The sequence below is a fragment of the Ascaphus truei genome, chromosome 22, assembly GCF_040206685.1.
Source record: "Ascaphus truei isolate aAscTru1 chromosome 22, aAscTru1.hap1, whole genome shotgun sequence".
NCBI lineage: Eukaryota > Metazoa > Chordata > Amphibia > Anura > Ascaphidae > Ascaphus > Ascaphus truei.
The window spans coordinates 6,976,031-6,989,064 of record NC_134504.1 but is presented as its reverse complement, the minus strand read 5'-3'; the positions used below and the strand labels follow the sequence as shown (position 1 = coordinate 6,989,064).

General features: G+C 45.3%; 1 protein-coding gene across 8 annotated transcripts in view; it reads right to left on the bottom strand.

Moving 5' to 3' along the window:
• CACNA1G (calcium voltage-gated channel subunit alpha1 G) overlaps window positions 1-13,034 on the bottom strand; it is an 88,040-nt gene that overhangs the window by 21,567 nt on the left and 53,439 nt on the right. For all 8 annotated transcript variants that reach the window (XM_075579827.1, XM_075579830.1, XM_075579832.1 and 5 more), the window contains 6 exons: window positions 11,783-11,934; window positions 8,831-8,940; window positions 7,359-7,492; window positions 6,307-6,377; window positions 4,806-4,884; window positions 4,453-4,574 (listed from right to left, as the gene is read on the bottom strand). In XM_075579827.1, coding sequence (XP_075435942.1) covers window positions 4,453-4,574; window positions 4,806-4,884; window positions 6,307-6,377; window positions 7,359-7,492; window positions 8,831-8,940; window positions 11,783-11,934 — 668 coding nt within the window. The remainder of the gene's footprint in view (window positions 1-4,452; window positions 4,575-4,805; window positions 4,885-6,306; window positions 6,378-7,358; window positions 7,493-8,830; window positions 8,941-11,782; window positions 11,935-13,034) is intronic.

The following is a 13,034-nucleotide window of genomic DNA, read 5'->3' as shown; positions in this document are numbered from 1 at the left end:
GTTGGCCCCTGAGGACCATGGTTGGCCGCCCCTGGTGTATACCTTTTAAAAAAGAAGTCCCAGCTTCTCTTCTATTTTTTTTTGGAAACTGGGAAATCTTCTGGAGCCGAACCTCGTTATTTTAAGCACTGGGGAGGGGCCCAAGGGACTTTTGGAAGACACCACATCATCTGTCTACCTATTGGACAGCCAGCCCAGTTACTTCACTGGTCCAAATCTCAGGAACCCCCGGCTGAACAGATCGCGGCTCAGCTCTGGAGAACCTCCCTGGTTCCCATTCTATAAATATTCCTTTAATTGTAGCATAATAACAATTGTTACAGGAATAACATTGGGAAGGACTATCGGGGAGAGATACAGAAGGGGAAAAAAGGGGGGTCAAGGGGAATTTATGACTGGTGGGCACACCCGCTAGATTTTACAATATTACATACGAGAAGGTTTGTACATTGACATCAGTATTCGACATATTCTAAGAAATGGTCAGTTGATATTCTAAAATACTGTACACAACTCTGTAAACTTCAATTCAATAAAAGGTCCCCAGACTCCCTCAACGTTCTGTAATGTGTCGTTCATAAAACCCGCTCATTTTGCCATTTGCGTAACAAGGGAAATTTGACTCCAAACCATTTTAACTGAGGGAGGGGTGACCTGTTTCCGATCTCTACTTTGAATTTAGCTGCAATACATTTAGAGAAATAAATCTTAAAACCTTATCCCAAAGGCGTTGAATTACAGGGCAGAAGAGAAAGCTATGTGAACGCGCACCTTTTTGTCCTCAATTCCTCCAGCATAATGGACATACAGTATGTCTGGGTTAATAGAGTTAGGTTTTACAGGTGTTTTGTACCAACGACAGAAAATGTCATACGAATTTTCTTTGATGCTTGTGCAAATAGAGCTTTTGACAGCAAATTCCCCAAAATCGAGCCAGTCTTCCAAATCTACCCCAGTTCAACTTCCATACAGATCATATATTTACAGTATCTTTAATAGAGTCGCCAATGGGATCCAAAATCTTATATATGGCTGAGGCTTGTTTTAACTGATCCTGATTATGTAGACACACATATGCTTGAAAAAGGTATAATCAGGAAAGTTATTTGAAGTGAACTTCATATTTATATGAACCCCTGATGAGAGATGGATGTTGTTCAGATATTTCGTTAGGAGTTATCATTTTAGATTTGGAGATCATGTCCCTTATTCTACGGAAACCTTTATTGAACAAAACATTACATGAACAATCTTGGAATTCCGGTATAACCAGAGATTTAAAAAGTCCAAGACCTCCCGTGTTCTAGAAAGAACCTTTCTGATAATTCTGACTTTTTTTTTTTGCCATTCCATACAAAATAATCAATTTTATTGGAAGTAGAGATAGCTCCTTCTCTGGGAATAAGATCTGAAGAGTTTGGAAATAATAAAGAAGACAAGGTAAAATATTCATCTTAACTGACCATATCCTGGCAATCCATGAGATGAGAAACTCTTGCTAAGACGATAGATCTTCGATTAATTTCTTTATAATAGAGGGGTAATTAGCAGAGTATAATGTTTGGCAGTAACTTGTGATGTAGATCCTAAATATTTAATACTGCGCGGGTATCATTTAAAGTCCAAGTTTAATTTAAGCTCCACTCCGTAGACTGAGATAGAGGCCGAGGTCTATGTAAAGAGCTGCTGATCTCAGTTCTACAGTCATCCATGGAGTTAGTGTGGAAGCTAACTAAGCGGTGTGCTCTGAGGCTTTGCCGAAGACACACCAGAACGAGACTCAATGGTGATCCGAGTGGGAAATCCAAACTTGCTCTTGGAGAAAGAGCATCCCAAGGTCTTGAGGGACCAGATCCTTTCAGAACGTGGAAGCTGCCCTGGGTAAGCCATGTGAAGCGGCACCCAACATCTAGTTAGCTAGTGTTCCTGCCATAACAGCTGTTTTGGTGAGTGCAAGCTCTTTGTTTGTATTGGTTTGTGCCTGTTGACTTTGGCCACAATAAATCTGCTTTATTGATCTCCTTAGTCCTCTCTGGTGCTATGATCCCGGTGAATTGTCCTGGTCTCCTGTGACATTTACACTAAGAGGATTCTGGGTAAGACGAGAGATTGTTTGTCTGACACTGTGCCATTGTGAACCAGCAAGGGCCGAGTTATTGTTCCAAGGATACCAGACGCAGGATGGGGGAACAATTACTCAGAAGTTACGTACATTATATTGAGTGACTATCTTCACAATGTCATTGACCAAGACAGAATGCTAGTCTGAAACCACTGGACAATGGTACTCATCCCACACACGCTAGGCCCAGGAAAAGGAGTAACAATATGCTTGGGATAAGAGTGAAAGGTGGGGGTGGAGAATGAGCTGAATGTGGTACGAGGGACTAGCAGCGCAGCTACGATTCCCTTGCCTTGACCAGCGCTCTTGATTATTGTCCTACAAACAATGGATACAACCGGTCACTATTTTACCATTATTTTACTATTTTATTGATGCTGTGCTCATAATAAACTATGTTATTGTCTAGAAAAACTCCTCCGTGTCAGAATCGCCTTTTTACGCCACTACTTGCCATTACACATTGTTGGCTATGGACCTGTAGTCTATTAAGCACCCCCCTATACCAGAGGTTCCCAACTCCTGTCCTCGAGGACTACTACCAGTGGAAGGTTTTAAGGATTCCCCAATGCTTGAACAAAGGTGGTTCAGTCACAATGATTGGGCCACTTGTGCTAATGAGAGGATAGCCGTACACCTGCACCGCTGGTGGCTCTTGGCGACCGGGTTGGGAACCTCTGCTCTATACAGTTAAAAGCAGTGTAGATATATTCTAAACAACCAAAATACCAAAAAGATAGGGGGGTAGATAAGATTGCACGGCAAACAACTTCGATCCTTCTCCGCTGGAGAGCGTCTAAGTATATTGTCTGTGACCTATGGAAATAGTCCTCATGCGGGGAGGAGAGTAACACAATGGAACTGAATGCACTGTAAGTGGTCTATGTGTCAGGACAATGCTGGCCTTTTATTTGATGTTAAGACAGTCATTCAGAGAAAGATACAATACAGAGATGTTCTACTGCTCTCTGCATTAAACATGAGCTGTATTTCTTAAAGTCTCTGTGAGGGAGTGAAGGGGTTAACTCCCTCACTCTGCCAGGATCAGGAGACTACACGCTAGCTTTCAGGTCTCCTAGGGTGTTTCGAGTCCAGTCCCAGCAGGGTTTAAAAGGCAGGAAACTACTCCTTGCCAGCTGTTCCAGAACCAGCAGGAGAGCAGGATCACAGAGGATTTGACTGCGACCAGCTGCGCCTAACACTCAGCACCAAGCTCCAAGCCTCCAGGGACCCAGGCTTCTTGTTCCCAGAGGGATTTGCTTGGGAGCAGCGGGGGAACTCGAACCCTGCATCACAAACAAGCCTGTAAGGAAGCAAGTCTCAAGAACCTGCACGAAAAAGGTTCACGTATCCAGAAGGATTGCCCCGGAACAGCTGGGACTCTTCTCTTGTTCAAAGTAAGGACATTTTACACTGATTTTGTTGTTGGAATCAACTATCCTCGATAACCTGTTTTCCCTTGTCCGGGAAATAAAAGGACGTTGTCCGTTCAAATACGCGGTGTGTGGACTACTTACTGACCCAACCCGGCGGCCACCCTGTCACAGTCTCCCAGCTGCAAAACTGGGCTGAAACTGCCCCAGTTTTATTAACTATTTCAATCCCACTGGTTTACATTTTCTTTAATACATCTGGTTCAGCTTCTTTGCCCCAGTTTTGCCGCCTTGGGGGGGGGGGGCTTCGATAAATAACCCCCTACATATAAAAAAAAAAACATAATTGCTGAGCATCTTACGTCACACAAACAAGAGCGGGCGCCAGTGCCGGCCAAACTCTGTCACGTCGTTTCAGACACATGCCCAGAAAAGGAACTGCCTGCTATCGTAGAAAAAGCTATTGCAATGGAGTCCCGTACGTTTTTTTGGAAGAGCTTGATGGGCAAAATAACACTGTTACCCATCGTTAACCGCAAGCCATAATAAAATATGCCTCATCTGCCAGATGGAAAATATGGCCATGGCAATCTCACACAGGTATCCCGGGCCTAAATCCTCTTTCGATCCTTCTGTGATGTTGGGCCTTGTGCCCAGATTATTCTCCTCGTATGCCACAGTGCAGGCCTCACTACTGGGCCCCCATTACAGACAACTGTGAAACGTGCATAAACCTGTATAGAGAGGGAATGTATTTCACTCTCTTTCAACTGAACGTGACTGTGCCCCCTCCTTTTCCGCCATTTTGTTTCTGCACCTCATCCTGATGCCTTTGTGTTATAATACTGTGTAAACCTTCAATAAACAAGGAGTATGAAAAATAAAACAACGGTATTGCGTTGACCTCTTACACGTTAGCGAAAAATCCTACGTTTGTAAAAACTCCGGGTTTCTTACCTTCATTATCCCATTCCAATTATCGCCTGTTGATACCCGGAAGAGCGTTAAAAAGGCCATTCCAAAGTTTCTAAATGTGGCGTGCCTCCCTAGACCTTCGCAGGGGTGAGAGTCACTGCACTCTGGGAGGGGGGGAAAAAACAAAAACAGGACAAGGTTTAAAAGTTTGTTTTCCCCAATTAGTTCATTTCTATTTCGTTCCAGACTAGGCTTCAACAAATAAAAATACCACTCATGGGCACATTCGCACTCTTTCCCCATTATCTCTTAGCATACACTGCTTCCACTGCAGTCGGGGATTCTGGGTAATGGCATGCAAATGAGCACTCGCGGTTACAGGACTAAAAACGTACCCAGGTCGCCAAAAAGCTCCACCCCCAGGGCAGCGAAAATAAAAAACAGCAGCATGAAAAGGAGTCCGAGATTTCCCACCTGTACGGAGAGAACAGAAGCAGATTACGCGCTGGAAACATGGCGCAGATTATGTGTCTAACGGTTACGCCAGGCCGGCACAACTCCAGTCCTCGGGGCCGCAAACAGCCCAGGCTTTCAGGATATCCCTACTTCAGCACAGGTGGCTCAATCAGTGGCTCAGTATGACTGAAGTAGGGATATCCTGAAAACCTGGCCTGTTTGCGGCCCTCGAGGACTGGAGTTGTGCAGGCCTGCGTTATAGTGACTGTCGCACGGAAACTCCCACTAAAGTCTCTGACCCCCAGTCTCCCATACACAAGCGCGTCTGTATAAAGACGCCACACACACACTTTTCCGTACTCTAAAAATTCTTCCTTTCCGCTAGAAAACCGAAGTGTAAATATGCTGTCTTTATCTATTAAAAAAAAAAAGAACCATCAAACAACAATATACTGTATGTTTACAATGACTTCCCCACAGTCGCGGCAAAAAATAAATGAAAGGGGATGTGTACAAACCCTACTTGTATATTTATAAATATGCCGTGTGTCATGTGTCTACCTCAGGGGTGACCACCTCCAGTTCTCAAGGGCCACCAACAGGTCCGGTGTTAAGGATATCTCTGCTTCAGCACATGTGGCTCAACCTGTGCTGAAGGTATTCTGCCCGAGCCACTGATTGAGCCAACTATGCCGAAGCAGGGATATCCTTAGCACCTGACCTGTTGGTGGCCCTTGATGACTGGCGTTGGTCACCTCTGCCTGACTAGCTGTGTGCAAAGGGCAACCCACTGGGTTCAACTTCTCCTTGAGGACCGCTTTCCACACCGGGTCCTAAGCATATCGAATGCACCTGCGTGTGATTTGCACAGTACAGGTAGTCCTCGTTATCCAACGTTTCACTTTACAATGAATGGCACATCCAACTCAAGCCTATGGGCCGTTTTTTCAATGCCTGAATGCGTTATCCAACGGTTACCGCCACTGATTAACATGGGATTCACTTTACAGCGGTTTCACTATCCAACGCTCCTTCCAGAACGGATTCCGTTGGATAACCAAGGACCGCCTGTAATAGAATGTTAGGTGGTTGCCTCGGAAACCTGGTTCCGCTTAAGGTCCGGGGGGTAAAGATTGGAGGTGACGGCTCCCAGGGCAAAATGTGCCAACCAAAGTATTTTACTTTCATAGCCAGATTTCTCTTTCCAAGCGATTTCCTGGTGTTCTTCTCCGGTCTGTCGGAAGGTTGCAGTGTCTGGCCCAGACCTGGGGCAGTCTCCTTTAACTACGAGATGTCAGTTGGTGGTTTCCTTTGGCAATTGTAGGGTTTTTCCAGTTCAGAGCGCAGCTTATGGTGTTCGTTGTATTGGGGTCTCAGTGTTATTATCATTTAAAAACATTCACAGAGGCAGATGGGTTAAAATACCGTAGAAATATTTACCTGTGGAAGTGCTTGGAGGACCGTATCCAGTAGAGCTCTCATCCCCACCGCCATCTTCAGCAACTTTAACACTGCAAGAAGACACCCCAGTAATGAACACGCCCGACTTCCAGTTACCCAGAGATTCCAAAGCCCTAAAAGCAGAACCCCCTCAACTGAGCTAATCTATATCTGACGTTACTGTATCTGCGGGAGGGGTCCCAGCCTCGTCACTTGGAGGCCCCCAGTACAGGACGTTTTCAGCTCCGTTGTCCAGGTATTTCATTCCATTTTAATGTCAGCCAATAAATGGGGGCAGGGGGTTATAGCAAATCAATATTTACGGTCACAATGATTCATTTACACTACTGGTGGCCAGTCCAGGCCAATTTAAAAAAGAAAATAAATAGAAAAATGAACAGGAAGGGGGCCGCGTTAACATACCGAAATAATACATCCCAACAGTGACTGCTCTCTCGTGAAGAATTCAATCCATTAGGGCAGGGGTGCGCAAACAAGGGGGCGCAAGATTGTCGGGGGGGGGGGGGAGGGCGTGGCGCTTACAGAGGTCCCGCGCTCTTCCCCACAACATTTAAATTAAATGCCGGGGGAGCGCGCGAGGCCTCTGTATGTCCCTTACCTTGTCTCCGGCGGCTTCTAGCGATGCGTCGCCATGGCAACGTGCCGTGAAACGACGCCACCGATCCCGGAGAGAAGGTATGGGGCACGGGCAGGAGAAAGGGTGGGGGGGCGCAAAGAAAAAAAGTGTGTGCACCCCTGCATTAGGAGATGTTGCAAGCGGTATTTATAGAGGGTAAGTGATGTAGATTGTAAGTTCAGTGGGGCAGGGACTTGTGCCTGCAAAAATTTTATGTACAGCGCTGCGTATACAGTCAACGCTACAGTATACAAGGGAAAAAAAACTATTATTATCCAGGGTAATGCAGGAAACGGACTGACAGGTAAAATAAACTATATTTAAAGCACTTACCCAGATAACATTTTCTGCGAGAATTTTAATACAGTGTTTTTTTTTTTTAATACAAGACATTTATCGTTACGGGTTTACGTACCGCGAGCGATCCGGAGAACACGCATGATCCGAATGATGGTCGGGTTAATGGGCAAGGACGCATTAACTTCAATCTCTTCCAAAGTTATCCCCATAATGGAGAGCAACACGATGGCCAAGTCCAACTGATTCCACCTGTAGGACACACCAATGGGGTCACTTGTCCTCACTAAGGTTAGCCCACCAAACGGCGAGAGAGGTCATCTGATAACTCCACGCTGTAACCCAGGGGCTCCTGTCCTCACTAAGGTTAGCCCACCAAACGGTGAGAGAGGTCATCTCATAACTCCATGCTGTAACCCAGCCCAGTTGATATAGTATTGAACCACAAACTTCAGGAAACTGGCTTCACCAAGGAGTCTTACAAACATGTAAGACTCCTTGGTGAAGCCAGTTTCCTGAAGTTTGTGGTTCATTACTATATCAACACCGCTGATCGATGAGGAGTCTGTTCCTTCATCCGGGCATTCAGCAGATGCATTTCCACCAAAAAGTATTTAAAGAAAATAAGCGCATTATTAAGATCTGGGAAATGTGCAGTAGTCAGGAAGCAGTCTGCTCAGCACTCCATGTGCAGCAGGAAGACCCAGAGGGTAATATTCACTCTGCCAACCTTCTGCTCATGCCCACTGTATGTGCCCATTACACGAGGGTTAGCCCACCAAACGGTGAGAGAGTTCATCTCATAACTCCACGCTGTAACCCAGGGGCTCCTGTCCTCACTAAGGTTAGCCCACCAAACGGTGAGAGAGTTCATCTCATAACTCCACGCTGTAACCCAGGGGCTCCTGTCCTCACTAAGGTTAGCCCACCAAACGGTGAGAGAGGTCATCTCATAACTCCACGCTGTAACCCAGGGGCTCCTGTCCTCACTAAGGTTAGCCCACCAAACGGTGAGAGAGGTCATCTCATAACTGCACGCTGTAACCCAGGGGCTCCTGTCCTCACTAAGGTTAGCCCACCAAACGGTGAGAGAGGTCATCTCATAACTCCACACTGTAACCCAGGGGCTCCTGTCCTCACTAAGGTTAGCCCACCAAACGGTGAGAGAGGTCATCTCATAACTCCACGCTGTAACCCAGGGGCTCCCGTCCTCAAGTCCCCTCAAGGACGGTCTAACAGTGCAGGTGTCAAGGCGATCCTCTCATTAGCACGTGCCCCATTCATTTTGAATGAGCCACCTGTGCTCAAGCAGGGGTATCCTTAAAACCTGCACTGTTACTGGTCCTTGGAGTTGGGACAGAGACAACGCCATCTGATTTTTCTGATGGAACAAACATAACTAAAAAGCAAACCCCCTCCCCCAAAGGAACATTTTCAAACAATGATACCTGGCTCTTAAAGGCAGGAATGACCAGGATGTCACCTTACGTACACCACTGCCTTCATACTCGTTCCCCGTGGCATTGCACCTTTAAACACCCAGGAGACAAACGGAGACCTTCTGAAACCTACCCCCGTAAGAAGACATACCTGTCTTTAAAGAAGCGTCGGAAACCAAAAGCAATCATTTTGCAGCCCGATTCTAGGACAAAAATGAGGGTGAAGATGTAATTACAAATCTTCAGAGCCTCGTCTAACACCTGAAAGAAGGAGAACAGTCTTGGTGGTCTATGGAAGAAATAAAGCCGTTTGCTGCTTGTGTTAAGATCACATAGCAACATGCATTATATATTACACAGAATACAAGAATAATAGGTAGCAGGAGGGACCATGTGCTGCACTTTCCACTTTAAGGGTAGAGGCAGCTGATCCACTAGCCATCTATTAGACACCTCTATCTCACATAGCAAGATTACTGACTAAACGGTAGAGCAGGGCTGGCCAATGCCTGTCCTCAAGGGCCACCAACAGGTCAGGTTTTCAGGATATCCCTGCTTCAGCACAGGTGATGCAGTCATTATGACTGAGCCTTGAACCTTGCTAAAGAGCCACGGCTCGAAACGCGTAGGTGCATTTTTTTAAATCTATCGGCTGTCCATGTGAGCTATCAATAAACTGATTTTTATGGGAGTTGCCCCGTGATCACAATTTCTCCCGGCTTGTTGGCTGTGCTCTGTTTCTCCAACCAAACTACCCGAGTATGACTGAGCCACCTGTGCTGAAGCAGTGATATCCCCAAAACCTACCCGGTTCGTGGCATTTGAGGACTGGAGTTGGCCACTCCTGCTGTAGGCTGCCGAATAGTAATACCAAAAAGAACTTTCCTGTAGAGAACCAATCATGGTTCCCTGGTCAGAATGTGTGCCGTGCCCTCCTCCGGCGTCGCTGTCCCTTTCTAACCATTTATTTAATTAGACATATGTTATTATGTTACTGTATGCTGCTGCGGGGTTATCTTAAATAGACAGCAACAAATGTAACGTTTTAGTATTAGCCTGGAGAGTGCTCGTGAATTTCTAGGAGTGCTTCCTTCCCCCTTCCGCACCTCCCTTCCCTGTATGTTCATATACAGCCCCAGCTTGTATTTTGTTGCATATAAAGTCTCCTTAAATGTAACAGGAGACCGTAACACACATCCCGAAAACTATAAAGGAAAATGAAAGAGGAAGAAAATAGGAAGGGTGATGCCAATTATTGGACCAACAAGTCGTTTACAAATGTAGAAGGTTTTGGACGGCACAGGCTTGTTTCTGTGTAAAGGTGTATTCATTGTGGCAGGGGGGCTCAACTCCAGTCCACATCCCCCCCCCCCCAAACAGGCCAGGTGTGGAGGCTATCCCAGCTTCAGCACAGGTGGCTCAATCATAGACAGTCTGATTGAGCCACCTATGCTGAAGCAGAGACTGATTGAGCCCCCTGTGCTGAAGCGGGGACTGATTGAGCCACCTGTGCTGAAGCTGTCATCCTGAAAGCCTGACCTGTTGGGGAGGCTTGAGGACTGGAGTTGAGTCCCCCTGCATTATGGAGTAGGCTTTGGGGGATATGTAACAATTTCCTCCATCTTGACGAATAAAGTTTTATCTGTTTCTACATTCTCCTGTTTCATATGTATCAAGCTTGCCATTTGAACATCCTACATATGGCGCGCAGGGTGGAGCTTAACACCACCTCGGGCCTGGCTCACTTAATAGACAAAACTCTATAATCATCCAAACTTTGAGACGTCTCGTTCTACGACTGTTCCAAGAAACTCTTCCATTAACTGCCCCAAATCCCTGGCGGACTCTAGTGGAGCTAAACTGATTGCGAAGCCCCGTGATTAGGGCGACCAGATTCTCAAAACTAGAAACCGGGACACATTAAAAAATGATTTATAAAACCAATGGCACCACTTTAAAAATAAATGTGGTAATGGCGCTGGTCTAATAGCGTCCCCATTAATTCGGTATTATTAAGTTATATCCATTTCCTAACAGGACACAAACTCCCGAGTGTAGCAAAACGTTGGTTTGGTTTATATGAATAAATCGTTTAATTAGAGTGTATCGATCTATTGAAATTGCTTCCTCTTTGATATGATCGATCACATAGCAACATGCAGTGTCTACTTTTGCGGTTTTGAGTCCAAACAGGGAAAAGCTGAAAATCCCGGGACATTTGAACGATTCGGAGAAAATTGTCAGGACATTGAATAAAAATCCGGGACTGTCCCGGCTAATCCGGGACTGTCCCGGCTAAACCGGGACATCGGGTCACCCCCTACCCATGATACTTTGAAGCGAGAATAATGCACAGGCTATACGCTCCATATATGATTCAACGGCCACGCTTGATATGTCCCCTCCTTGTGAGGGATTAATATGGGAAGAAGCGTGTGAGGTTTTTAAGGCTGCATTGAATAAACAAATGTCTGATGCTCAACGAGCATTATATGCACAGAACATAATTAAATCCTGTATGTTTGACAATAAGAGGTCTTCATTACTGGCTCCAGATAGAAAATAGCACTGTGGTCAAAACTGCTGTGTAGAAAGCTCGTCGTCATTAGTAGTATCTCCAAATTTCACCGGCCACTGACCCAACGGAAAATGGGGATCGAAATACAAAGCAAGAAGCAGCAACAGATTAGTGGTTGCTTCAAATTTACATGAGTTTAGACCATTGTTTCATACATCTGTGTAACATGGCTCTATAAATGTCATTCGTATTCAATACATTTAAATCCTTTACTGACATTTATTGTTTTATTTGGGCATCGTGCCAGGCGTCATTTTACTGAACCCCTCAAATCCACCCAAACTAATCTGGGACAATAGCTAAAAAAAAAAGATGAAACAAATTCAGATGTAATCAGACTACCATCGTTTCCCACATCTTACGAACATCCCAGGACAAACCGTGCACTGGTGTCACCCAAACCTGCTCAAGGCCACCGACACGGGCGGTCCCGGTGGAAACTCTAGTAGTCTTGGGCCCCTGGGAAAGCTGCCGGAGCCCCTCAATCTGCCCCATGTGGCAGCACGGAAGCAGAACCTTCTTTACCTTAGGCTGTTGATAGTGCTCCATTGCCATGGTGACAACGTTTAATCCGATGACGCCGGTAATAAACAGATCCAGGTAATGGCTGGTGCACATCTGGTGTATGAAAAGCCGAGGGTGGGAGTATTCGGAGTAGTACGGTTTACACTGGGCTTCTATCGGGAAAACAAAGAGAAACGGGATCAGGCAATTCACTTAAACCACTTATTAATGACCGTGTCATTGTGTCTGGTAGGCTCTTACCGGAAAACATCTATTATTGGAGTAACAAATGGCCTTCTTGAGCTTGGCATGCGTGCCATGCATTTAGCAGCTGCCATGCTACGTACATCATGTGTGGATCATTTATTAAGCAGGGATTTTTTTAATGCATCAAGAATAACGAAAAATTAGATGCAAACTCGATTATAACAAATTGCTCACGTGACTACTACGCAAACCGCTTCTCACACAAGTGCAACGTTTCGACACATACTCCAAATAACTATGTATTGCAGAATTGCCCCGTTTTGTGGCTTATTGCATGGACCCATGGATGTTCTCTTATCAGAGACGGCAAGGTCCATATTCTGAATAATACTGTTTGGGTACACATATACACATCGAAATCTTGGCAAATACATGAAATGTTCACACTTCACTTTACAAGTAACGGAACAACATGTTAACAAAAAACCCACATTTTTATCAAGCATTAAAAAACAAACAAACTTACAAACATCCTATGGAGGAAAGCAGGAAAAGGAACGGCATGAAAATGCAACACCCAAAATACATTGTGTGATATTGATGAGCTTATTTCCCAGCTCCTAATTGAAAGAATAGATCCATTGTTATATGGACCAAGTTATGTTTGTCAAAATACAATTAGCTGTAGAAGGAAAACAGCTGTACCTTTGGTATGATGTAATTCCTGAATGTAATGCCTGAGGCTGTAAATATGTCCCTAAAGGAACAGACAATTCCATTGCTTGCAGATGTTAAAGACAAGCAGAAATTCTGCTGTTTGTAAAAATGTGAACGATCAGCACATTCTATATACTATTGTCTGCATTTATAGTTTAGAGGAATAATTTGTGTATTGTAACACTCATGACAGGGACGGAACTAGGCACTGGTGGGCCTTGGTGCAAGTTGGGGGAAAAAAGAGGGCGGTGGTGATAGCCATGGAGGAAGCCCACCAAGGTGGTGATTGCAGAAGTTGGGGTTGAGTTCCCGTGAGGCTTAACTTCCGTGTTAGGACCACCTGCTTGGG